The 24991-nt window shown below is 52.0% G+C and overlaps 9 protein-coding genes across 9 annotated transcripts; 5 read left to right on the top strand and 4 right to left on the bottom strand.

The window, feature by feature from the left end:
• The first annotated feature begins 47 nt into the window (after positions 1-47).
• On the top strand, positions 48-6657 carry SEPMUDRAFT_146770 (tRNA exportin). Its single transcript, XM_016903854.1, has one exon. It carries the CDS (start codon positions 364-366, stop codon positions 3436-3438), a length of 3075 nt encoding a protein of 1024 aa, XP_016765960.1. The 5' UTR covers positions 48-363; the 3' UTR covers positions 3439-6657.
• Positions 3693-6657, bottom strand: SEPMUDRAFT_161019 (uncharacterized protein; the record flags this gene model as incomplete). Its single annotated transcript, XM_016907919.1, has 2 exons — positions 6467-6657; positions 3693-6412 (listed from the first exon to the last, which is right to left on the bottom strand). The coding sequence occupies exons 1-2, from the start codon at positions 6582-6584 to the stop codon at positions 3693-3695; spliced, it is 2838 nt and encodes a 945-aa protein (XP_016765961.1). The 5' UTR covers positions 6585-6657.
• Positions 6658-6932: 275 nt separating this feature from the next.
• SEPMUDRAFT_146768 (uncharacterized protein) lies at positions 6933-8723 on the top strand. The gene is made up of 3 exons (XM_016903853.1): positions 6933-7464; positions 7671-8002; positions 8096-8723. The coding sequence occupies exons 1-3, from the start codon at positions 7168-7170 to the stop codon at positions 8535-8537; spliced, it is 1071 nt and encodes a 356-aa protein (XP_016765959.1). The 5' UTR covers positions 6933-7167; the 3' UTR covers positions 8538-8723.
• On the bottom strand, positions 8631-11990 carry SEPMUDRAFT_153684 (uncharacterized protein; the record flags this gene model as incomplete). The annotated part of the gene is made up of 6 exons (XM_016907519.1): positions 8631-9346; positions 9389-10419; positions 10467-10686; positions 10735-11627; positions 11788-11836; positions 11879-11990. 6 exons carry the CDS (start codon positions 11988-11990, stop codon positions 8631-8633), a joined length of 3021 nt encoding a protein of 1006 aa, XP_016765958.1.
• Positions 11991-12838: 848 nt separating this feature from the next.
• SEPMUDRAFT_146767 (uncharacterized protein) lies at positions 12839-13337 on the top strand. The gene has a single exon (XM_016903852.1). It carries the CDS (start codon positions 12853-12855, stop codon positions 13327-13329), a length of 477 nt encoding a protein of 158 aa, XP_016765957.1. The 5' UTR covers positions 12839-12852; the 3' UTR covers positions 13330-13337.
• A 956-nt stretch (positions 13338-14293) lies between these two features.
• SEPMUDRAFT_146766 (uncharacterized protein) lies at positions 14294-16839 on the top strand. The gene is made up of 2 exons (XM_016903851.1): positions 14294-14931; positions 14984-16839. The coding sequence occupies exons 1-2, from the start codon at positions 14850-14852 to the stop codon at positions 16615-16617; spliced, it is 1716 nt and encodes a 571-aa protein (XP_016765956.1). The 5' UTR covers positions 14294-14849; the 3' UTR covers positions 16618-16839.
• Positions 16840-17251: 412 nt separating this feature from the next.
• On the bottom strand, positions 17252-17997 carry SEPMUDRAFT_32086 (dynactin Arp1 p25 subunit RO12; the record flags this gene model as incomplete). The annotated part of the gene is made up of 3 exons (XM_016908484.1): positions 17252-17639; positions 17696-17874; positions 17938-17997. The coding sequence occupies 3 exons, from the start codon at positions 17995-17997 to the stop codon at positions 17252-17254; spliced, it is 627 nt and encodes a 208-aa protein (XP_016765955.1).
• Positions 17998-18262: 265 nt separating this feature from the next.
• Positions 18263-21691, top strand: SEPMUDRAFT_146764 (tRNA ligase). Its single transcript, XM_016903850.1, has 2 exons — positions 18263-19492; positions 19553-21691. Exons 1-2 carry the CDS (start codon positions 18596-18598, stop codon positions 21113-21115), a joined length of 2460 nt encoding a protein of 819 aa, XP_016765954.1. The 5' UTR covers positions 18263-18595; the 3' UTR covers positions 21116-21691.
• A 2-nt stretch (positions 21692-21693) lies between these two features.
• SEPMUDRAFT_146763 (kinase-like protein) lies at positions 21694-24261 on the bottom strand. The gene is made up of 3 exons (XM_016903849.1): positions 22999-24261; positions 22580-22907; positions 21694-22476 (listed from the first exon to the last, which is right to left on the bottom strand). Exons 1-3 carry the CDS (start codon positions 23808-23810, stop codon positions 22306-22308), a joined length of 1311 nt encoding a protein of 436 aa, XP_016765953.1. The 5' UTR covers positions 23811-24261; the 3' UTR covers positions 21694-22305.
• Positions 24262-24991: the final 730 nt, after the last annotated feature.

Genomic DNA, 24991 nt, shown 5'->3' with positions numbered 1-24991 from the left:
TGGCCCAGGCGTGTCACTCATATTCCGCCCATCACACTGCACAGAAACATAAACGGACACCGACTCGCCCTTCCTCTCAATCACAATAACTGACACTCATACCGCTCTCGTCGCAGAACACGGCCACTCCCGCCACAAAGCCTCAGAACAGCGGATAAGCATCGACGCCGCACCTTGCTTCGACTCACCGCCCGCGCCGTCACACTACCATACCAATCTCACCGGCACTGGACGCAACGGCCGAGATGCAACAATAGACCCTTTCGGAGAGTGCAGTGTCACATCACACTGCCATGAAGAAAGACCGGAGACAATCAAACAGCATCACATCTCTCACGCGGGAGAGCCGGTGATCGGAAGAATATGGACACACAAGTTGAAAGCGCCATCGAACTCGCTTTCAATCCCACGACAGAGCACAACCTCAAAGGACAGGCATACGACTTTCTGAATGTCTTGAAGCAGGATCCAAATGCGTGGCAGGTCTGCCTGGCCTTGTTCACACGCCATCCGTCTCCATCAGAAGTGGTGCGACTCGTGTGCCTGGAGATTGTCAACAATGCGGTGCAGACGCAGAGGTTGGACCAAGCTGGCCTGAATGATGTGAGGTACCGTCTGATGGACTACGTGCGTCGGCGCTACAGCTCAACGTCGACGGAGGCAGACACCCCTACCATCCAGAACAAGGTCACGCAGACTCTCACATATCTCTTCACATCCCTCTATGCCTCGGACTGGACGGACTTCTTTGACGAATTCATTGCGCTGGCAAGCTCGAGCTCGGAGACGAGCTCTGATGGAGCACAAGCTCCCACTGTGCTGCTTCTGCGAATCTTGGGGTCAATTCATGATGAGATTGCGGATGTGATGATTCCACGCACTCCGGAAGAGGCACGACGTAGTGCAGAGCTGAAGGATTTGGTCAGGACCAGGGATGTCAACAAGATTGCCACCATTTGGCAGGACATTCTTTCCAACTGGACGCAGTTGGACCTGGGGATAGTCGAGATGTGCCTGCGAACGATTGCGAAATGGGTCAGCTGGATTGACATATGGCTGGTCATCAATGAACGGATCCAGGGAGCGCTGCTGGAAATCGCTGGCCAACAGGGCAGTCTAACTACAGCCAGTAGAGAGGCAAAGGCACGCGATGCCGCCATTGACACGTTCACAGAGACCGTTGGCAAGAAGATGCAACCAAACGACAAGGTGGAGCTGATCAATTACCTGAACCTGGGCAGTATCGTCGGGCAGCTTGTTGCAAGCCCCGCGCTCTCGGATCTACGAAAGACCTCGGACTACGATACAGACCTGGCGGAAACTGTTGCGAAATTGGTGAACAATGTCGTATTTGATGTGGTCAAGGTTCTGGATAATGACAGCATCGAAGCTCAGACTCGAACCAAAGCGGATCAGCAGCTTCAGACATTTGTTCCTTACCTGCTACGCTTCTTTTCCGATGAATACGACGAGATCTGCTCCGCTGTGATACCATCGTTGACAGATCTGCTCACATTATTCCGAAGACTCAACAAGGTGAAAGGCGGCCTACCAAGCCACTACTCTGGCATGCTGCCCCCTATCTTGGACGCCATCGTCGCGAAAATGAAGTACGACGATACTGCCAGTTGGGGTGATGAGGATGAGCAAACAGATGAAGCGGAATTCCAGGAATTGAGGAAACGCCTCCATGTACTTCAGCAGACCGTAGCTGCCGTGGACGAAAGCATGTATATGGACAACCTGACGAGAGTCGTGGCCAACACTTTGGGAAGACTTGGCACCGAGGATCGTCCCAACTGGAGAGATCTCGACTTGGCTCTGCTGGAGATGCACCACTTCGGCGAGTTGGCCATTAGGAATGGTGGGCTTTATAACAAGTCAAAGCCCACCTCCGAGGCTGCCTCACGCCTCGTAGAGATGATGTCAACCTTGGTGGCCTCCGATCTGGCGACATATCCACATCCAGCGGTGCAGCTCCAGTACATGGAGCTCTGCGTCCGCTATGTGCAATACTTTGAACAAAACATTGCTGGAATTCCCAAGGTACTCGAGAACTTCGTGACATTCATCCACAGTGATCATAACAAAGTGCGTCTGCGCTCGTGGTACCTCTTTCAGCGCTTTGTAAAGCACCTACGAGCACAATTGGGAGAGTATGCCCAAACGATTGTCCAGGCCGTGTCGGACCTGTTGACCATCAAAGCCGAGCTTCCCACTGATAAGGACGAGGATGACGATTCTTCCAGCGATGGAGTGTCGACAGACGCCGCGTTTCAAAACCAGCAATATCTCTTTGAAGCCATTGGGCAAGTATCGTCCACGCAGAATGTGCCGACTCCAACGAAAGTCGCAATCGCAAAGACCGTAATCGAGCCACTGTCTCTCGACTTGAGCAACCACCTGCCCTCAGCGAGAAACGGTGATGAGCGGGCTATTCTCCAGGTACACCATGTGATCATGGCACTTGGTTCGCTTGCAAATGGTTTCTCGGATTGGACTCCAGGAGCTCCTACGAGCACGCCACCTCCGGCAGAGCTGGCGAAGGAGTTCGAGTCTGCCGGCGAGACGGTGTTACTTGCGCTGGAGAACCTCAAGCACAATTCTGAACTTCGGGCAGCTGCACGACATGCATTCTCGCGCTTCTTGGGCGTACTGGGAGCACAAGTGCTACCTCAACTTCCACGATGGATTGAGGGACTCTTGTCATCGGCCTCGTCCAATGATGAAATGGCAATGTTCCTTCGCACACTAGGCCAAGTTGTCTTTGGGTTCAAGACCGAAATCTTCGCCATTCTCGACCAATTGTTGACTCCCCTCCTCCAGCGCGTATTCGCCGGTTTCTCGCAAGAGATTACTGGCACAGATGACGAAATTCAACTGAGAGAGCTGAGAAGAGAGTATCTTAACTTCGTGCTTGTCATTCTCAACTACGATCTTGCCTCCGTGCTCGTCACGCCTGCAAATCAAGGAATCTTCGACACCTTTGTGACGTCCATCACACGCTTCTCGTGTGACATATCAGATGCTCAAAGTGCCAGGTTAGCTTTCTCGGTCCTAACCAAGATGACAAGCATCTGGGGAGGCCCAGACCTCTCCAATTTCAGCGCTAGTGAGGCCGTGGCGCAGCCCACTCTGCCTGGTTTCGATAGCTTCATTCTCACGCAATTCGCGCCACTGCCTTGGGCACTGGTCTCTACGCAAGGATTCAGCCCGCACGATGCGCAAATGAGAACGGTGCTGCAGGAAGCTGGGGTCCTACAATGGACGATTCTCCGCAAGAACGGGCTCGCGTATCAAACTCAGTTACAGAACGAGTTGCGGAATTTGGGTGTGGGTGATGATGGCATCCAATCGTACCTCACTAGCATTAGTGGCGATGCCCTCGCATTTCGGAAATTCTTCAGCTCGTTCGTGGCACAAGCAGCGAAGAGATGACGATTTTACAGGGGATGATGATGGGAATGCTGACGACTTTTTACTGACTTGAAAGAAAATGCAGCGGTGGCTCTTACAGAGCGCCTAATAAGGGCACTCGCAGATTGTGAGTGATGCCTTCTGGTTTTTGCCTATCTGGAGCGCAGGCATGTTCTCTAGCCATGCAGATAGCGTACGAGAAATCAGTGAAACACGGATATGAGCATTTCCCACCTCGGCATATCACCAACCAGCCATGAAACCGCGCAGATGGATCATGACCAAATTCTCACCCCTCCGTCCCCTCCCGCCACAGCTCTAATCTGACCCCCAATCGTCAAAGGATTCCCTTCAAAAACCACAAATTCACTAAACTCATCATCATCTTCTTCTTCTTCGCCACCACCACTTTCCCCCTTCAACCCCATCATCTCCTCAATCCCCCTCGAAACCATATCCAAAGCCTCTTCCTCCCCAATTTTCCCTCCACTATTCGCATGTACAATCCCCGCTTGCAAAAACAAATCTCGCGCTTCCCAATCCTCATCCACTCCAATCGCCACTCGCACCCCGGCGTTGTGTAAGACGTCTATTGCCGTGCCGTTGCTCAGTGGAGCTCCTGGAAGCGCGCGTCGTTGGTCCCAGGTGGTGGCGTAGCTGAATAAGGGGGAGAGAATGATGGAGATGGAAGAGGAGGAGAGTTCGTGGGCGAGCAGGTGGCTTTCGGATGCGCCGAGGAGGATGAGGTTGAGTTTTTTGGGTTGTGGGGATGAGGAGGAGGGAGAAGAAGAGGAGATGTTGATGGCGGATTCGATTTCGTGTTTGAGGCGGATAAGAGAGGCGATTGTGTCGGCTGAGTGGACGCTGATGACGAGGGGGAGAGTACCGTTGACGACTTGGGATAGAGCGAGGTCTTCGGGTTGGAGAGGCTGTTGCTGCTGTTTCTTTTCCTCGCCTCCTTTTGTATCGTTGGACGAGGGAATGGCGTTGAGAAGCTTCGATCGCAGGTCGGCGATGGCGCTGGAGATGGTGGGAGTTTTGCCTTGTTTGGCGTCCGAGGTGAGAGTATAGTGCAGTGCGACTGCAGGATTCACAATGGCGTGTTTTTCCAGAGCGTGTTTGGCTCCCGTGCGGAATGCGACACTGATGCCTTTGTGCTCTGTACCGGCGAATTTGGGCGCGGTGATGGCTTTGGTCACTCCGTGATTGTATGCTGCTGCGAGGTTTTTGCCTTCGAATCGAAGTCCGTCTACGGCATGCGAGAAGGAATCTTCGGAAAGTGATCCATCGGATGTGTCTGCCTCGGCTGCAATCTCTTCGAGGCCGAGAAGGCTTCCAAATGCTGTGAGAGGTGGAGTGATATAGCCGTCGCTCAACGCAATGATGTTGCTCGTCGCTGATATGGCATGTTCGCAGGGACCTGCGCAAACGATCTTGCCATTTGCAACCACTAGACTGGCGTTCTCATGCAGATCCCTCGTGTGCTCAAACCCAGGAAGATGAATCTTGGAAATGCCAGTGAATACCACACTATTCACGGGATTGTCCTGTTTCACCAGTACCGGGTAGTCAGTCGTCTCCATCGAAGGCGTCACTGGCTTCTGAAGTTCGACGGGATCCTTGAATTGAGGCACTCCATCAATGAACACCTGAACCGGTGTTGCGCCCACAGACAGCGGATCGGAATCCCACAGAGTCACATCGGCATCATATCCCGACTTGACTTTTCCGATGCGTGAGCCCAGTCCCAGCAACTCCGCTGGTGCGCTGGTCACTCCTGCGAGTGCAGCATGGTAAGGAAGCCCATAACGATGTGCCTTCGCTGCTTCAAAGACCACATGTTGCGCATTGATGACGGGGTTATCGCTGACGTACACTGGAGTAATGCCCTCGTCGTAGAGGATCTTGCCCGCTTGCTCTGATGCGACGTACGCCTCGGCCTTGTAGTTCATGTTGTCGGCAAAGAGTGCGGCTGCGGGGGCTCGTCCACCATAGGCTCTTTTCAGCACATCAGGAATCAGATATGTACTATGCGCGTGGTGAAAAGCTCGGACTGGGAACTTGAACTCATTCGTATAGCCGATGAAGGACTCGAGATCCGGAATGGTATAGCAGTGAGTGTTGACCATGACTTGCCCTCGCAGGACCGCGGCTAGTGTTTCCCACTGAAGGTCTTTGGGAAGATATGTAGTCATCTTCTCCGCACCAACAGCATCTGCGGTCGCGCACCAGTCATCTTGCGAATTCTTGAGAGCAGCAGCCTGCTCAAATGCATGTCGAAACTCCCACGCTTCACCAAGTCTGGAAAATGGCCCAAAGTTTCTTCCCGCTTTACCATAGACTCTTTTCGCGTTCTCTCCGCAGGCCATTTTGATGTATCTATGATTACGGTCTGGATCGGCAAGCAAACTCTCTATGCTGAGCTCCGGTCTGCCATTTGCTTTGCCAACAGCGTGTTTGACAACAAAGGCCTCGCCTCCGATGTTGTTCCCACTGCCTGGAAGGATCAAAGAGGTCGTGACTCCACCAGACTTGATGACCTGGAATTGAGGGTCAAGTGGATTGAACCCGTCGAGACTGCGAACATATGGTGTGATATCCTTGGATAGTTCATTTGTGTCATCATTACCTTGCAGATCAGGCAAGGAGTCTACGCCAGTATGCGAATGCATATCAATGATGCCAGAAGTGAGTTGTCTCCCCGCGGCTTCCACGAGATCATATTCATCAGGCAATTCATCCTTGCTGATATGCTCGCTCACTTTCTGAATTAGCCCGTACTGGAGTAATACGTCGAGTCGAGCCCACGAGTAGTTTCCAGTGTCCGCATCTGGCTCGCCTGTCCAGACGGTGGCATTCTGAATGAGAACCGGTTTCACTCCCTCAACATATCGGGCACTGACATTGCGATGTCCGCTTGGATCCTCTGGCTTCGTCCGCAGCTTGGCACAGGTGGCATAGTCCTCTTGAAGTCTATCCGTAGAGAGTAGACCTGCTTGAAGCGGCCTTCCGGATGAAATGGAGAGACTATACAAGATGTATCCCAGACATGCCAGAACGCTGAATCTCAACACTCGACGCCTCAGTCGTCTTCGGCGATGCTGTACTGCATATTGATCTGTTCTGGTATAGGCGGGGAGGCCTTCAAATGCTTCGATCTTGTCCATGTTCTGTTTCTAGGGGTGACGACGCCCCTGTGCTGATGAATGTAATAGTCTCTGAGGTACTATCGTGGGCAAGCAGAAGCACGAAGTTCGTTCTTTATTGATACAGCAGAGCACGATAACCGGGTTATTGTCAAGCGAAATCGGCGATGGAATCATTGAAATGCGTCCGTTCCTTGTATGGATGCGTAACGGGTGTAAGCGAGGGCTACATATACGGAAGGTGGTCATGATATAGCTCGGACCATCAGTCCATCACTACCTGGTACCTTACCTACTTACCTCATCTATAAGCCCGAACGAATTCATCTACGCAGACGGATCTGCTAGCGGACACGAGGACTACATATAGTTACAATTCAGAGGCTCTTATTCTTACATTCGAGTTGGTCTTGACACTTGTACTTAACAATACCAAAAAAGGCTTGCCGAAATCCATCACCTACCTAACCTGGAACACTCGTAAAGTTCATGTAATACACCGTAAGCGGTACATTCCATCCCGATAGGCGAGGCCAACCCTTGTTCCTGATAGCCTCCTGACGACGACGACACATTCTCACTCCACACGCAAACAAATAAAACAATGCTCACTCGATTAGGCCATTACTATCGTCATTATTGGCCAAAGGCACCATCATCATTATTATCATCTCCATGGAAGTGGAAAACTTCCCCAGGAGGCATCAGCATTCTTCCTTCTCGTCGGCGATCCATGGCAACCATCAACTCTTCCTCCTCCTCGATACCCCACGAACAAAGAACCCAAGCGGAGCCGCGCGAGCCACAAATCGAGCCAGTGGTATTATCACACATTAGACAAATCAACGACGAGATTCGACTCTTGCGCTTGAGTGCTGTAGATCCGACACATACCATTCGGGTACGGCTATTTTTCTTTTCTTGGGAGAGAACAAAAAGGGGACATCTTTCCCCTCAACCTTTACATCCATACACATCCATACATTCATTCATACATGCATTCATTCATATATATATACCTACCACTATTTACCTACCTACCTACCTGTATCCAACCGACTGACTGCGATACACACACTAATTTTCTTCCATTTTCTTCTCAAAAAGTTCCTCCCAGGCCAATGGGTAGATACATTCCTCCCCACGGTCCGCCAAGCAGGTGGATTCACCATCACTTCCACCCCAAACGAAGCCCGACCTACCTCTACTCGCAGCAGCAGCAGCAGCAGCAGCAGCCACTCGCCACCCTACCTCGAGCTAGCTGTGCAGAAGAGCAAGAACCCCCCCGCCCAATGGCTGTGGCGACCCATGGAAGACATTTTGGGCACGCAACTCGCCGTTCGCGTGGGAGGAAGTTTCACATGGCCTCCTCCGCCAGGACTTTTGGATACTAGCGCGATTGAACGTCTCGTGTTGGTTGCGGGAGGAGTGGGGATCAAGTGAGTGGACTTTTTGTATCAATTTTACGGATATAAGGTATCTATCGGACGAACCTGACTCATATGGCTGACGGTTTCTCATGTGAAAAAAAGTCCATTGATTTCCATATTTACTACTCTGGTTCGAATGCCAGCCCAGCTGAGGCCACCTGAGATGCACTTTGTGTATAGCACGAAAACGGATCCCGATCTTGACGTGCAAAAGATTCTGTTTATGCCGCGGTTGATGGATGCTATAGCCATGGCAGCAGATCCTAATGTCACTCTGGCTGCCTTTCTCACCGGACTTGGGAATGAAGGCATCATCGAGCATGGGAAGCTACCGAATCGAACATATGGTAGACGCTTCCAGGAAGAAGATCTTGTCAAAGCTTTAGATGGCTACAAGACGAGTGGGTTTGGGCCGGAGCATGATCGCAAGAACACTGTTGCGTACGTTTGCGGTCCCCCGAAGATGACTGATGAGGTGGTGGCGAATCTTCGGAGCCAGCCTGGAATGTCGGATGATCGAGTACTCTGCGAGAAATGGTGGTGAGAGGTGTGGTCGCTATAATTCACAAAGTATTCTCGGAACGCTATGGGCAAAGAACAAATTTCGGAGATCTCGAGCAGTCACAAGTGGACGTACTTAATTCTGGCCGCGTCTGATACGTTTCAACGCAGTTTCCCGTTTCTCGCTGAGGATGGCGTGCATCGCGCCATTGTCTTGCGTCCATCTCGCCACTTCCACTGCAGCATCGAGCCATGCTTTTACATCATCTAGCTTATCGTCCGCGACGAGATCGATAGCATGGTTGAAACCAGTCGTGGCAAGCCACTGTAACTCTGCTTCTGGGTAAGCGCCATACTTGCCCGCTTGTCCATGTTCTGCCATGCGAGAAGCTTGGTCGAGAAGCTTCCTGGCAAAGCTGCCCTCTTCATGATGGAGACACAGCATGAAGGCAAAGCGAAGCCATCGCGAAACTTGGACTATGTCCTTTTCCTTCTTCCAACTTTCATTGATGATCTTCTGAAGGAGCTGCGTGATCAATGATGTATGAGCAGTCTGCTCACTAGAGTCGAGGTGCTCAGAGATGACGATGATCAGATCTGCCAACGTGTCCCATCGGCCTGCTGTGCGCATTTCAAGGCATCTCTGCAACACTTCGTCGAGGAGGTTCCACTGTCGAAGTTGGAGGATGCACTCCAGCTCGAATTTGGTCATGGTGAAAGTTCGAGCACTACTGGCCTCGTCGTTGCTTTTGACAGTCTGCTGCAGCGCTCCGAACATGGCTATGTCCCGTAGTGCTTGTGTGAAGTAGTCTTTTGCGCATGCCGCATCTTGAAAGCTCGAGCGGCCGAGGACTATCATCGATGTGGTAGATAAGAAAAGGCACGTCAACTTACGAGACACCAGGTCATCCGCATGCATGTGTCCTGCATCGGTCGGGATCTCGTTCATAAATGCGGTACACGCAGAGAGTATCCGAAGAAGCTGTCGAGGATCGATGGTAGAGCAAAGCTGTATAGCCAAATTGTACGCATTCTTGCTCCACCACAGCACTTCTACTCGCCACTGGTCAGGAGGACATTTGCGGATTTCCTTGATGCTGCCAGCGGCCATTTCAAATATTGCGGCTATTTCTTCGGCAAGGACGCCTGCGTCCAACTCTGGATTATTCGCTTCAGCGATGAGCAACCTCGCCATGCAACGGAGGAGCGATCTAAGCTGGATTCCCGGCGGTCTCTGTTGCAAAACTGCCTTCAGTGCAATTACAGCCATTTGCCTCACTTTCGGCTGCTGTTGCACATCCAGCACGCATGCGTAAAGGTACGTAGGATCAGTGCCAGAGCTTTTGAGCACCACGCGGAGGCTTTCCTCTGCCAAATTCATATCGCCCTCGCGTAGTGCGAGCTGGAAAGCAGAGTATCGCGTTGCGGGCTCGTTTCGCACTTCAGTCGGCAACTCCAGAAACAGCTTACGTGCCTCGGGGAAGTCTTTGGCGTCAAGTGCAGCTCGCATCAACTTCCGCGCAATGCGACCCTTATTGGTGTTGCCTGCGTTGTCAAAGAGAGGGTGCCGTAGAAGCAGGCAGCACTGCTGAGCGACAGTGAAGTCTGGTAAGGAGGTGGCTTTCCATATGAGAGTCTGTGCAGCGTGCGTAGCCTTCGAAGTGAACCGCGCAGCAGCGTGTTCATGTAGACTGTCGAACAGCAGTGTGAGCCCATCCACGAGACTCTCTCCAGATGAAACCATGCGGGTCGTTGCGTATAACGTGTAGGTAATACTCGCCTTTTCGAGCCACTCGTTGACCTGATCGAGGACGCTATGCACGCTCGACACTTCGGGCAATAGCCTTTCCAATATAAATGTCTGCAAAGCGGCAATGGCAACGTCCGGTAGTACCTCATGGGCTTTGCGCATTGTCTGCATGATCCTGTTGTAATCAGCATATGCGAGACATCATGCAGCTCTGAGACGCACATCTTGAAATTTTCCTCTGTTAGGACTGAGAGCCGTATGATGCCAAGCAGGGCTCTATTGAGCTCCTCAGGCTGGATTGGCTTCACGTTGACCAGGACGCGAAGTTTGAGCACTGGTATGGACAACCGATTGCTGAGGCAGTGGCAACTCTCGAGCTGAGCGACGATCTCTTGGGTGCGAATGCACGATAGATTCTGTCCAGTTTTCAACAATTGTTCCACTAAGAATCATCAGCGCTGCCCAAGTAGTACATCGTTAATCATTTTACCATATGCAACAGCGATGCTCGTCAACAGCTCGCCACTGTCATGTCCAGCCAGTTCGGGATCACCATCCCACAGAGCAGTCAGAGCCCGATCGTACCACTTTGCTGCGACTTCAGCGTCACCTTTCTTGGTGAGCTGTCGCGCGAATTCGTAGAACAAGTCAGCAGCCTTGACGGACGCATCGATCCTAGGAGAACCTTCAGGCATATGGACTTTAGTCCAAGAATGAAAGAAGTGATCGGCAAGATCACGACGTTCCGACCTCCATGCATGTAGAATACGGAGTAAGTAGTACTCGCATTCCAAAGACTTCATAGAGACTTCATGCGCGCTCAAAGGCGGTCCGTCGGTGCTGCTGAATTCCACTAGAGGGCCTGGTTCGGCTAGCCGCGAAATATGCTTTGAGCCGACCTCCAGCGCGGTTACTGACAGATCGAGCTGCTTTCTCTCGAGACAAAGCTTCGCCGTGCGGTTGGATACCTTGAACAGCCGCACCTGTTGAGCAGGGTTTTTGGTGCGGCGAGAAGAAGCGCAGTGAGAAAGATCCAGCAACAAAAGAGAGAAGACGCGAAGTGAGACACCGACAGACACCACACTCGCAGCCTGGGAGCGTGGCTCGCGTGGCTCTTTGTCCTCGTGGATGATATCGGCGGCGGCATTCCAGATATCGGTCCCATAAGCATCGATTTCATCGACTCGGCTCGCCACTAGTGAAGGGTTTAATGTTGAGAGCGAGTTTCTGATGTGGCCGTCAATTTCGATCGCTAGTTTTCGAGGCACTTCAGTTCTGTCTCGGAGATGCTTCAACGCCTGCTGTGCAGCGTGTATAATGGCTTGGACGCGTTTGTCGACCTTCGCCATCACCTTCAGCGTCGATGATGGTGTCAGTAGAGGACTGCGCGAGAAGTCCCGTCGTGTCTGCTGTCAGTTGCGAAGAAGTGGTGGTCGTCTTGAGGAAGGAAGGCACACGATCTGGGCAGCGCTTCTTGCCTCTCAAGCCTCCACGCGACATTACTATTCTATTGTTACAACATACGGGAGTAAGGTATATATACCTTAACCACTCGATACGCGGCTTCGCCCTCCTTGTGCAGTAACTTTCACCTGAACGGTGTACAAGGCAGACAAGTAGGCCGATATACATACCATACCTGTACGCTTCACTTGCCCGGTTCTCTCGTCGGCGTTGCCCAGCTAGATAAGCGCCAGGGGCAGGCGGTACAGTGAAGTTGTCGATGTGTGTTCGACTACCCGACATGTAAGATGTAATGTGTGCTGAGGAAGATTCCCAAGGAACATCTCCAGGATCAGTGGTGGACAGAAAGATTTCGTGAAGGTCAGGTGCAAGCACAGCATGGTGGTGACGATCGGCAGGGGCGAGGTCGGCACTTTCCCAAGACGCGTCCTTTCCTACGCGTAGGTACCTCCTCCTCGCATTACCATTCTCCACGAGGGACAACACCTACTGGATGTAGAGGTAAGGTGGGTACTTTAGCTGCGTTTTCATTGTCTGCATGGTCACGGGAGCGCGAGCAGGTTGTGTAGACAATCGTCGGATACCGCTAAAATTGAGAGACTCATCAGGAACGTGCTAGCATCCGACCTCCAGAGTCCTCCCAATTGTGAATTCTTTGAAGGACCTGTGCTCGCCACTGCGCTTCTCGCGAGTGAGCGGAGGAATGGGTACCTGTTGCCGTGTAGTTACGGCATAGATGACTCTGACTTTAGTGCAGAGTACATGTCCAATTTTGTTCTTGTGCGATCCTCGAAGCTTCGCTAGCAGAGTGCGTCCCACTTGCTCCAAGCCATAATGAAGGCATTGTGCCTTCGCAGAGCTCAAGGAATATGTTCATCGACCGCTTGTTTCTCTCTTGACGAATAGGCCAGACATACTGCATTTGGTGCAGATGCAAAGGGTATGCCTGATGTACCATAACAATTCTGCGCAGGACGTCCTCCAAATTCAGACAGAGGGTTCAGAAGATTACGCGATCTGCCTGGAAACTTTGCAAAAGCCAGTGATCAATGTTTGTAAGGTAGGTATGCATTTGGGTGAGATTGTGTCGAGAAAGTGATTGGAGCACAGCACCATTATCCATTCGTTCGAGCAGAACTCAAGGATGCTTCCTGCTTTCTTTCTAGTCGGACCTCGCGATGAGCTTGGAGGCATCATTCCGGAAGACAGCCTTCCTACCAACTACTTCAGCAGTGGCACGATGGGCGGTCTGCTCCAATCTCTATCTGCGGCAACTGAGACCGAGAAGACCGTCGTCTTCGGTCATTGGACGTTGTTCTTGGATCTCGTAGAAGGTCGACTGAAGCAGGATGGCTTCAAACTCTGTAGAGTAGAGGGAAAGATGAACGCTCAACCGGCAGATGCGGCTCTCGAGTCGCTGCAAGTCGATGATGAGACAACCATCATGCTTGCGTCGCTAGGTGTATGTCCGGTTAGTCTCAAACTCACCGCTGCGAACAACGTACCTCCTAGTCCTTTGCGATACGTGGTGGGCAAATGCCATTGTCTCGGCCAAAAGAAAGAGATCCGCGCGTTCCTTCTCGTGATGGACAAGTCCATCGAGAGGAGCACATGTTTATAACAAATAAGTAATGAGTCAAAAGAAAGCTCATAGTAGTGACATTCTCGGAAGCTCAGATGAAGAGGTCAGCTCAGCTGCACGTACAAGCCGACTAGCCGACATCCCAGAGATTTTTGTCATAGGAGGACCTGCATGCCCAAATAACGGCTGCTGCGACACCAACGAGCGTTGAGTCCTTCGCCAAACAGCTGCTTGACCACGCTGTGTAACGCTGGGGGGGTTCACGGGGACGTTGAAGTCCTGCGTAAGCAGTGAAGTGCGCGTATTTGGTAACATCCACGGACTCGTGGTTCGACGTCGAGGAGTAGAAGTAGCAGATGCGGTGAGCCTGCTTTCGGTGCTACGTTGCTGTCTGGCAGACACGTCCGCGTGGCCTCGCCAGAGGCGTGTGGTAGACTTTTCATATTAGAAATGGACCCAGATCATCTTGACACGGTGATGGCGAACGGCGGAACTGTATCTTGTCGTGAACCGGTACCTCCTAACTCTCTCCACGAAGCCAGTGAAACTGCCGGGCTTGCGCAGCTGTACCAGGCAAAACGGAAATGCAGGGCACACCGTACAAGCATGTCCCGTTTTGGCGCCCCGCTGGCACACCGAGGTTCGGATTCGGATTCAGGAGTGGGAGTGCTGACCGGTAAATGTGGAGGTACCTCCTACAGGTAGCTTGGAGATTGCTGTGGCGAAGCGCGTCAATCCCATGACCCTCGCGAGTAGCAGTGCAGTGGTGGAGTGCACACGCTCGTGCAGCAGGGTCCGACGTAGTCATCGAGATCTCGGCCTGGAGAACAGATGGCCAGCTCCAGCGCTAGGCCGAGGGGATGCGATGCGGGCACAGCTAGGAGGCAAGGAGGTAGGAGGTGATGAGAACTACCTCCTAGCGAATATGGACGATGGAGGGGGGCATGTGTGTGGTAGAGACCGTAAGGAGGTAGAGCGTGAAGTACCTGCTAAGCCGGCCTTACTCTAGTCCAAGTCTGTCCTTTGACGACGACGCGGATGCGGTCCGAACAAGGGAAGGCAGAAGGGTGTGCTTCAGATAGCTTGGCGGAGGCGGAGCGACGAGGGCGGGCCCGCAGCCTCTCGATTCGATTTTTGATGACCTTCTCACTTCGCTGCTGTCTCTTCCGACCACACAGCGAGAAGGCGACCTTTTCTATTTTGTTCCCACGTCTTCAAGAGCCACGGCCATCCCAAAGGCCAGCCTATCGAGGCTGAGCCCGGCCTGAACGCGAAACACTCCTGGCCTTGTTGTCAGTCACAGTTCTGCCTCCATTTCTCCTTGGCGGGCAGACCGCAGAGCAAGAGCACTGAGAAGGCGTTCCGGATGGACTACTAGAGATACCCAGATTTAACGACCAGGCCCGGCTTCTTTTGTCTAGATCTAGCATATATCCTTGTTACTCTGTTCAACTACTACTCAGCATTTTAAGCAACCTCATTGTCGCCGTGCGGCGTCGTGAGCAGCCACAGCAACCGAGCGATAAATCGCGCATTAACCTCACGCCCACCTTTCCGGCATGGTTGTAAAGGAAGATGGGACCAAATGGGCATGCCAGTCATGTCTCAAAGGTCATCGCGTGAGCGGCTGCAACCATACTGGTGAGTCCTGCGCCGTAGCTGCCTCTGTGAAGTGTTGCTGACTGTCGTCCAGACCGTGAACTTACTCTCGTCCCCAAGAAAGGACGGCCCGTGACCCAGTGCCAACACTGCCGCCTCGAGCGTAAGAAACGAGCTGCACATGTCAAATGTGACTGCGGGGAGGCCGAGAAGCCGCATCACTCAAAAGAGAAATGTATACACCTCCGGGAAGCCGAAGAGCGCGCAAAGGCTGGCTTTCATGACGAGACACATGCCAGGCAGGAAGACGACCCGGCACATCTGACTGCTGTCGCCGAAGAGCAAGGCTGCTGTTGTCATCACGGCGGCAAGTGTGCGTGTTCGTTGATGAAGAGGGAGCCAACGAGCAAAGGGTCCAGTCCACCTCATGGCCCCGCAGTACCGAAGCCGCGCTTAGAGACAGCAAAGTCGGATGGATCGATCACTGTTTTCAAGAATGGACACCACAAGCCCGTGCACCACAAGAACCATGCTGCTCATGAGTGCGGTATGCCCTACAAGATGCCACTGCCCAGAGCACATACCGAACACAACGTGTCGCAAGCGGCCCGGCGATCTGTGGACAGCTTGCCGTTGCAGAGTGCCTCGCTCGCCGACGTCCCTAGCTCTCGCCCCGTCAACGGTTTGTTGCTTACCAACGCGCCACGACGCTTGTCCAAGTCTGAGCAACCATCACCGAAATTCACCAGTACGGGAACGTGCAGCGGAGGTCTGTCAGATAACACTCTTTCCATGATCGATTTCGGCACACTGGGGCCTACTCAGACCAATCAGAGCGTGGACTCTAGCACCAATGACTGCATGGCTTTTCCTGCTTTTGAGCCCATGTCTGGCATGGCTGATAGCTCCTTTGATCCGTGGTCAATTGGCACATCTGCGGATCCCATGCCCAACAACAATCCATTCGCGGCGTGGGCTTCGCAATTTGATGTGAGCAACGTGGCGCAACCGGCCCTGACTGCGGCATCATCTGGCACTCAATCGGAAATTGACGAGATTCCGACTGTGGACGACCTTTACGGCTTCCCGATGCCAAGCATACAGGAAGATATTGGAACCTTGCCCATGGACACGGTGATGAGCGAGACGAACAATGCAAATCGACGCAGCCTTCCGCCAAACTTCTTCGGAAATGCAGACTTCACCATGTCACAAGCCGCGAACGAATGGCAGACACCGGTCAGCAGTGCATACAACTTCAGCATGGATAAGTCCAAGACTGCGGAGCTAGATCAGACCTTCACGTTCAACGGGTGGCCTACACCTCCCATGGTCCCAGGCACTTCTCTTCCACCTCGAGCAGCTGGTCTCAGCACCACGGGACGTCCACTATCGCAGTCTGTTGGGCCTTCCAGTGCACCCAGTGAGGATCTCATGAAACAGCTCTTCCCTGGTCTCGACGTGGTGGATGACCAATACGCAACCACTGCAGTCGGTCCTGCTGGCCTAAACCAATCTAGCAAGGGCGGAATTGGCGGGAATACTCCATCCACCACTACATCTCATCGCACGGAGTCTCCACCCAGTCGTGACGATTTCGGAGGATTCGTCTCCCAGTCGTGGAGTGATGGTTCGCTCAGCGTACCTGTAGACGCCTTTACAGATCCATACAACCTCAATGGTCCCAACTTCAGTCCAAGATTCGATGGTCCATGGACGTATCAATAACAGGGCGAGACTGGATGCAGTCCAAGGGGTATACTGGCGGCAATCGCGCACTTGAAATGCCTTGAGAGTAGGAAATTTACGATTTTGCTTGCGTTGTGGCCTGGTCGAATGCATGATTAGCTTTGGAGTATACCTTATATATATGGCAATGAATGCACGACACAATCTCCAAGGCTCTGATATTGGTCCCGTTGTACATTGCCTGAACTCGCGAACATACTGTACTCATTGGGTGTCCAGCAAACAAATCGTTCACCAGTATTCTGCAGGGACGTCGACTTCATCTCTCATGCTCCAAGCTGCTGGCCATGCCATCGAAGTGGAAGAGAATGCAGACAACGGCGTCACTATGTCTAGCATATCACGTCAGTATGGCTCATACATGGAAGACGACAAACGCCAGTGGTGATACGCACGGCAGCTTGTTCACGTCTACAGGTATCTCCAGACAACGTACGGCTGTTCGTCAAATATCCCGTGCGTTGTCTTTCCTTCACCATAATCTGCAGCCTGTGAACTCCTCCCTGGTGGGACTTATGACAATTGCACAGTAGGTGCGTCGTGCCTGTAATGTCAAAAGACCACCCCCGACATCACATAGGTTCAGAGACCGAAATCATCGTCAGTAACTCTTTCACTCAATCTTCCTGACTAATGGTCTGAGATCGCCACCTTCAACAAGCTCCTCACCCTCGCCTCCGCCCACAGACTGGCCCCAACCGTCACCAACTTCGCCGATGATGCGAGCTGGTCGACCTGCAACAATGCAGCCTGGCGGAACGATCATATTGGGCGGTACGACTGTGTTTGGCAGAACTTTGCAGCTTTCCTTGAGCATGCTGAAAGAACCAAGAACACAATTCTCGCCAATATGCACATGTGAGGATATCACAGCGGCGGATACATGCGTGCCAGCGCCAATGAACACATTATCGCCTATCCTCATGGGGTAAAATGTCATTTCGCCGTGATGTAGTCGCATGGGAGGGTGGAGAATGCAGTTGGTCGACACGATACTGGCTCTGGCGCGACATCAGCTCGAGTATAATAGTTTAAGTAGTAATTAGAATGCACCTACTTGCCTATGCTAATGGCTGTTCTTGGAGGTCGAGGCTTCTCACCTTCAGCGGGCGGCTTTTCTATCAGGTGCAGATCGCCTCGCATGTGAACGCCAGCCATGACCACAGACTTGCCACCGAGCATGATGTTCTGTTTGCCCTCGATATTTGAGCGTCTTGAGATCTTGTTGCCCGTATCCTAGGCGCATTATGTATCAGTGCACGTTCAACTGCTGTGGGAGAGCAGTCAAATCAATCTTACTGTGGTGATATACTCGGTCTTGACTGACCGCCGTGTACCAGGCGCTGGTCGGGAAGACATGTTGTGGAATCGTGCAGGCTATGTAGCTGCCTTCACCGAGGAGTAGTGAGTGATGCTGATGGCAGTGAGCCAGTACAGTAGATACCAGGTACAGTAGTGAGGAGTGGGAGGGAGGGAGGGAGCGTTGGAGGAGACGATGGATGCGTGCCAAGCCAAGCTTCCTGACTGCAGACTTCTTCTTTCTTCGTTTGCACAGTACACGCCGCCGACAGGAAGGAGACACCGCACACCTTCCACTTCCTTCACGTTGCGCTCCATCGAGACGCAGTTTCCACAAGTAACGGCGGTCTGTCTCTTCACTCGCTCGCTTGCTCTTTCTGCAGTGACTCAGCTCCTTCCTCCGTCTGCGACTTTTGCGAATGCACCTTCCATAAGTTTGTCGAGTGTTCCGCGCTTTCAGCTTCCTTCAGCTCAGCCCTCAAATTTTCCGCATCATCCTCGCAGCCTTTTTGACTCTGCCCCCTTCACCACCAGATTAAGAGACCCCAACGCCAACCTTGAGATTCTGAGCAATACATCTCGATTGCCGCAAGTAGCATAAGACAAGACCATTCACGCTCCCAGCAATCCGATCGCTCGCCAGTCGAGCAACAGGAATATGGCAATCTACGAAGGCGCTCCGTACCGGCCGCAGGATCCCAATGAGATAGAGGAAATGCTCCGCGGCTTCGAAGCCAACAAGGGCAAAGCGAAGAAAAGTTCTGGCTTCTCCTGCAAAAAAGCTACATTTGCAGTGAACGGTACAGATATCCGAGTCGACTCGTGGCGCATGCAAGATTGGGACTACAAGAAGCCTAACCTGCCCAGCTATGCCAGAGGACTCTTCACCACACGAACCAGGAACGGTCACCCTGAGATTGCTGTTCGCGGTTACGACAAGTTCTTCAATCACGGCGAAGTTCCCGAAACCGAATGGAAGAATGTCACCGCGAATACGAGAGGTCCATACGAGCTGAGTGTCAAGGAAAACGGCTGCATCATCTTCATTGCTGGGCTCGAAGATGGGACTCTTATTGTGTGCAGTAAGCACTCCACTGGAGATCGAACTGATGTTGGAGCCAGCCACGCGTCTGTTGGCGAGCAGTGGGTAGAGAAGCATCTGGCCCGCGTTGGGAAAACTCGACAGCAACTGGCTCTGCAGCTTCGATCGATGAACGCTACCGCAGTCGCAGAGCTGTGTGACGATGACTTTGAAGAGCATGTACTCGCCTATTCACCAGAGGCTGCCGGTCTCTATCTGCATGGCATCAATCTCAACCTACCTGAGTTTGCGACATACCCGCATCACTTGGTCGACAGATTCGCTGATGAATGGGGCTTCAAGAAGACAACCTACCTCACCAACAACAATATAGAGGACGTGAAAAGCTTTCTTGATAGGATTGCAGAAACTGGAAACTTCCAGGGGCGTGATACAGAAGGCTTCGTCATACGTTGTCAATCGAAGGCGAATACGGGCGAGTGGCACGATTGGTTCTTCAAGTACAAGTTTGAGGTATGTGAGGAGTCATGCTCACTGTGATTGCTTGCATCCGAGATCGCTGACATTCTCCAGGAACCTTATCTCATGTATCGTCAATGGCGAGAATGTACCAAAGCGGTAATCGCTCAGCGTGAGCCCAAATACAAAAAGCACAAAGAGATCACAGCCGAGTACATCACTTTTGCGAGAAAGCAGCTGCACGGTAATCCAGCTCTCGGAAAAGCTTACCAACAGAACCATGGAATTATTAAAATGCGCGACGACTTCCTCGCACAACGTGGTCTCACTGGCGCAGAGATCATCCGCCTCGAAGCACAGCAGGGCCAGGTCACCAACGATGCAGTGACTGGAGATGTGGTTCTCGTACCAGTTGCGACTATTGGCTGCGGCAAGACTACAATTGCATTGGCCTTGTGTAAGCTCTTTGGCTGGGGCCACATCCAGAATGACAACATCACCGTTCGGCGCGGTAAGCCCCTGGCATTTGCCAATGCATGTTGCGCTGAGCTAGAAAAGTACGATGCAATGATTGCGGATCGCAATAACCATCAGCGGCGGGAGCGGCAGCAGCTTATTGAAGACGTCTCGAAAGTGGTTCCCAATGCACGCTTTGTAGCCTTGCACTTTGTTCATGATCGCGGAAACTACGACCACATCAGACAGGCCCTGCGATACCGAGTGCTGTCTCGAGGCGATAACCACCAGACTATACACACCAGCAAGGGAACTGATGAAATCGTTGGCATCATGGAAGGCTTTTTGCATCGCTTCGAAGCTGTCAATAGTGATGCGCCTCCAGATGATGGCTTCGACTTGGTGATCAATCTTGACCCGACTCTGGACTCCCGGGAGAATTTGGACACTGTGATCACTAAGCTCTATGCAGAGTATCCACAACTGTTCCACGACCGCGAAATGCCGTCTCCGGACGACATGGACAGTGCTATCCAGTGGGCACTGAGTGACTATACCGTCGACATCAAGCACGAGATTCAGGGCTTCGACAACAAGAAATCCAAAGGCAACAATGCGCCCAAGTCTCAGCCTCAGTCTAATGGTCAACCGAAGGAGAAGAAAGTGGAATACTTTGCAGTTCAAGTGCCTGCTGGGAGACTGGTGCCGATACTGAATGCAATGTTTGCAGGCGCATCACCTGAACTCTCGCAAATGTACAACGCCCTTCGATCTCAGCGCCGCGTTCAGAACGAATTCCACGTAACCCTCATCCACCGGGCTACTGCTGCCGAGCATCAGGGAACTTGGGCCCGCCTCACTGAACTTCACCAAAAGGCCGCTGCACCTACCGAGGGGCGAGCTTACGCCATCCCAGATCCGAACGTCGGGCTCTGTCGGGTGCGTCTGGAACGTCTGGTCTGGAACAGTCGTGTCATGGCTTTTGTGGTAACACTCGTACCATTCGAAGGCAGCCACGAAAATTTCCAGAGTGTTAACGCTATCGCACACATTACCATTGGCACAGCCTCGTCCGATATCAAGCCAAAGGAGGCCAACGATCTCCTGGCGTCTTGGAACTGGAGCCGAAGCCAAGGAATCAATGCCGCTGGGACGTATGAGATGGCAGTTCCAGGTAATATAGAGCTGGAAGGGACGGTTAAGGCTGTTCTGTCGCGATAATGTTATGACTAGCGCAGTGAGAAGGCATATTTTGTTCATCTCCTTGGAGTGTTAGTTGCTTCGCCGGTCGCGCGAGCCGAGCATACACCTTACATTATCAACGCCATCACCACGAGCTCGGAAGCCTTGGAAAGCTGCAGCCGTCGTGGATTATGAGGGCTCTGACGGTACTCCTGGTTCCAGGCAGGATCATGGGCCTCATCCTGCAGCGTGGAACAACACTGTACGGTCTGTGCTAGGTAAAAGCGGGACACGTCGCACGTTTCTTTATAGCGACAAGAGCCTCTGGCACATGATCTAAGACGTTGCGCTTGCAGCTTCAAGCACAAGACAACTGAATTCTGCCCGTCTACAAGATCCATCTTGGGTCGATGGCGACATTCGAGATGTACACACATGTTCAAGGCTTCCAGGGACCGAGAACACGGCTTCTTCCACAACGAGTGCACCGCCTGTCGATATCTGTCAGATAGAGGAGACCCAGAGGCTATCATAGATGTGTCGAGGAACGCTCCCTAGTATGCAAGGCATGTGGTAGACTCAGAGTAGCTCCCAATGAATAGTACTACGGATTCCCCCTTGTCCTATGCACATCCAGGCTTGAAAGCCGCTATAAAACCAGTGGCGGGTATCGTGTTGAAGCTCGAAGCCAGAAATACCAAAAAGAATTGGCTGTGTTGACACGCGAAACAACCGTGTGTCGTCCTGTTGAACCGTGATGAGTTTTTTTGTTTTGTTCTTCCTTTTCTCCTTTCAAGCAGCGAACATGGAATCCAGGCCAAAAAGAAGAAAAGGGCATTCGCTGTACAACAACAACAACCGACTCGACTTTCTTTTGTTTTTTTCTCCCCTCCAAAAAAAGAAACAAAAAAGCAAACGGAAAGAAAGAGTGAGACCCCACCCGCGCCTGCCTGCTTGCTCATTTTTTGTCATCTCAACAACAAACACCAACGACAACAACACCACAACCGACGACAACAACACTACCACCGACAACAAGTCTGCCGAGCCTGTGGTTGAACATCTGTCTGCGGCTTGTTCCTCCTCCATCTGGATATCCAACCCACCAACCCACCAGTAATTATAGTATCCTTTCTTCCTGCTTCTTCATCCTCTTCTTCTTCTTCATGCTCCTCTTCTTCTTCTCCATCATGCTCCTCTTCTTCGTCATCATCATCTTCGTATCCTCCTCAAGAAGCCCACTTCTTCTCTCGTACGTACTGCTCTCTGCCTGCCTTTTTGCGCTCGCCCGTGACCTCCTCTTTCCACGACCAGTATTCCTTGAATCGACCTTCTGCAAACTTACTATAGTCGAAATCAATTTGACTAATTGTTGCTTGGATGAGAGCCCATATGCCCCACTGTGCTCGAAAGAAAAGAAAAAAGATTGTCAGCATTTGCACACATTCAACTGGCTTGGCTATACAAGGTGGTACAACTAAATGTCAGGTAGTTTATACGTACGTAAAATCCGGGAAGACCACGAAACAGGTCGACCTGCACAAACAGGGTATCAATGTCTTTCTGGAAGTCGATTTCAATGGTCGTTGGGGCGTCGGAGATGGTGTGATATCTGTAGGAAGCGACGTATTGCTGGATGAACTCTCTCCGTTGGGCTTTGGTGGGCACACAGGCATGGTCGCAGTCGTAACCTGCCCATTCGGCGAAGTGGTTCGCAATGTCAAAGGCAGCGGGCCCGGGCGTGGCGTACTCGTAGTCGATGAAGCTCACGGGCTTCTCTTTGGCGTCGGAGTGAATGTCCACAATCACGTTGCCACATAGTAAGTCGTGACTTTGGGGGAAGGGGGCATATGATTAGCGCTTTCATCTGGAAGGTGGTATTGTCCCGTTTCTTTTTTCTCTGCGGAACCAGGGAGCCTTACTGTGCAAAAACAAAAGCTTTCTGGTCGAAAACAGTGTGACCCAGTTTCGATTCTACCCAAGCAAGCTCGGTTTCAATCGTCTTGACCCGCTGTCGCTCCTCGTCCGTATTTCTGGGCAAGACTTCGATCCACGAGCGCATTGTCGTCCACGTGTTGGGATACGGGCGTGTGTTGTTTTTGTTGTTGCTGTTGTTGCTGTTGCCATTGACAGGCTTCGCAGCCACGTCCCGCTTCTTCTGAGCATCTTCCTCACAGTCCAAAAGAGGCGTCGAAGTAATAGCAGCAATAGGCAACGAATGCCATTCCCCCAACCTCTTCGCAACCTGTCGATAGACGTCGGGCTTTGCCAAATCCACATGCGAGCAAACATGGCCCGGAATAAAAGCATACATCAAACCATTATCAAAGCGCGCAAGTAACCGCGGCGCAAGTCCAATACTCGCCAACAACATGTGTGCGCGCAATTCGCGTTCGCGATCAATCAAGACATCCGTTCCCTGTCCATATGCTCGCAACAAAATCGCATTCCGATCCACTTCTAACGCGCTCAAGCCCGCTCGTCGTTTGACAGCTTTCATGAGCGTGTTTGTAATTCCATCTGTGAAACGGATGAATTCCACTGGCCCTTCTTCAGTCTTCCACGTCGGATCCAATGCTTCGACGAGCCGCAATGCACTCGCTTCGGGCGCGGCGTTGTCGAATTTCAGGGCAATGTGTCGTAGAGAGAGCGGCGAGTCGGTGCGGGAGGGTTGCGGGTCTGTGGATGTTGCGTCATGAGGAGGAGGTCCTGGAGGAGGATGTGAGGCCGACATGGTGGCTGCTGCTGCTGCTGCGGATGACAATGTCGCTTCTCATGCTTCGCAGCCCGGCCAGGCTGGCAGGCGGGGGGAAATTTGTCGCAATCGACGAGTTTTGGGTGGGGTGGGAGAGAGAGTGAGAGGGAGAGGGAGAGAGTCTCTGGTCTGCCGATGCTAGCCTTCTCAAGTCGGTCGATATATGGAGACCGCACTGCAGGGAGGGAGGAAGGGAGGAAGGGAAAGCGAGAGAGAGAGAAAGGGAGAGAGAGAGAGATAAAATATAATTGTGAACGACAAAGGTCTCTTCTCTTCTCTTCTTCTTCCTCTTCTTCTCCTTTTTCTCCTTACTCTTCTTCTTCTTCTCCTTCCTGTGCTGTGCTGTGCAGTGTTGTGCTCTTCTATTCTGCTCGCTCTCTTGTCCTGTACCTGACTGGACGGAGCAAACGAATTTCGACTTAAGGTAGACACGAACTACAGTAGGAGAGGTACAGTACCTTACCCTGACCCTTTTGCTCGTGGGAAGCGGGGCGCTCTGCAAGGGCCCTCAAGCATGTGAAATCGTGCCCAGCCAGGTGAAGAAGACGAAAGAAGGAGATAGAGAGAGAGAGGAAGAACCCTTTTTTTTCTTTCTCTCTCTCTCCATAGCTTGCCGAAGCACGGGAATAAAATATGCTCGATCGGTTTTCCTCTCGAAAAACAAACCTCGCTCGTCCATGCATCTTTCCTCTCCTTTCAATATAACAAATTCTCCCCAATGTCTAATCCCCCTCTCCCTCTCTGTGTTGTACCTATGTAACTATCTATGTAGGTGGGTAGCTCCGAGGGGTAAACGAATGGCGGCGGCGGCATATGCATCTCGCTAGCCATTATAATAAACCATTTTGCAAAGAAAAAAAAAGAGGCCGGCCCCATGGACCTTTTTACGCGATTGGAAGCTGAACCGAACTATGGTTCGGCGAGGTACAGAGGGGGGATATAGTCTTGGCACTTTTTTTCTTTTTCTCTTTTACGGGAGGTTGTCCCTCAAAACTACTCCTGATGTTAGGAGATACTCAAATAGTCGGGCTATTATGAGGTTATTGTCTGTCATTAATAGCTCGCTTTGCACAATTTCTGCTGCTAGAAGAGAATACATAAGATGCGATTCTTGTATGATGACTACATGTAGTTCCGATGATTCTATTCGTCGTTGTTCT

The sequence above is a fragment of the Sphaerulina musiva genome (genome assembly GCF_000320565.1).
Source record: "Sphaerulina musiva SO2202 unplaced genomic scaffold SEPMUscaffold_1, whole genome shotgun sequence".
NCBI lineage: Eukaryota > Fungi > Ascomycota > Dothideomycetes > Mycosphaerellales > Mycosphaerellaceae > Sphaerulina > Sphaerulina musiva.
Note: the sequence above shows the minus strand (reverse complement) of the source record. Positions and strands in the feature narration are given on the sequence as shown.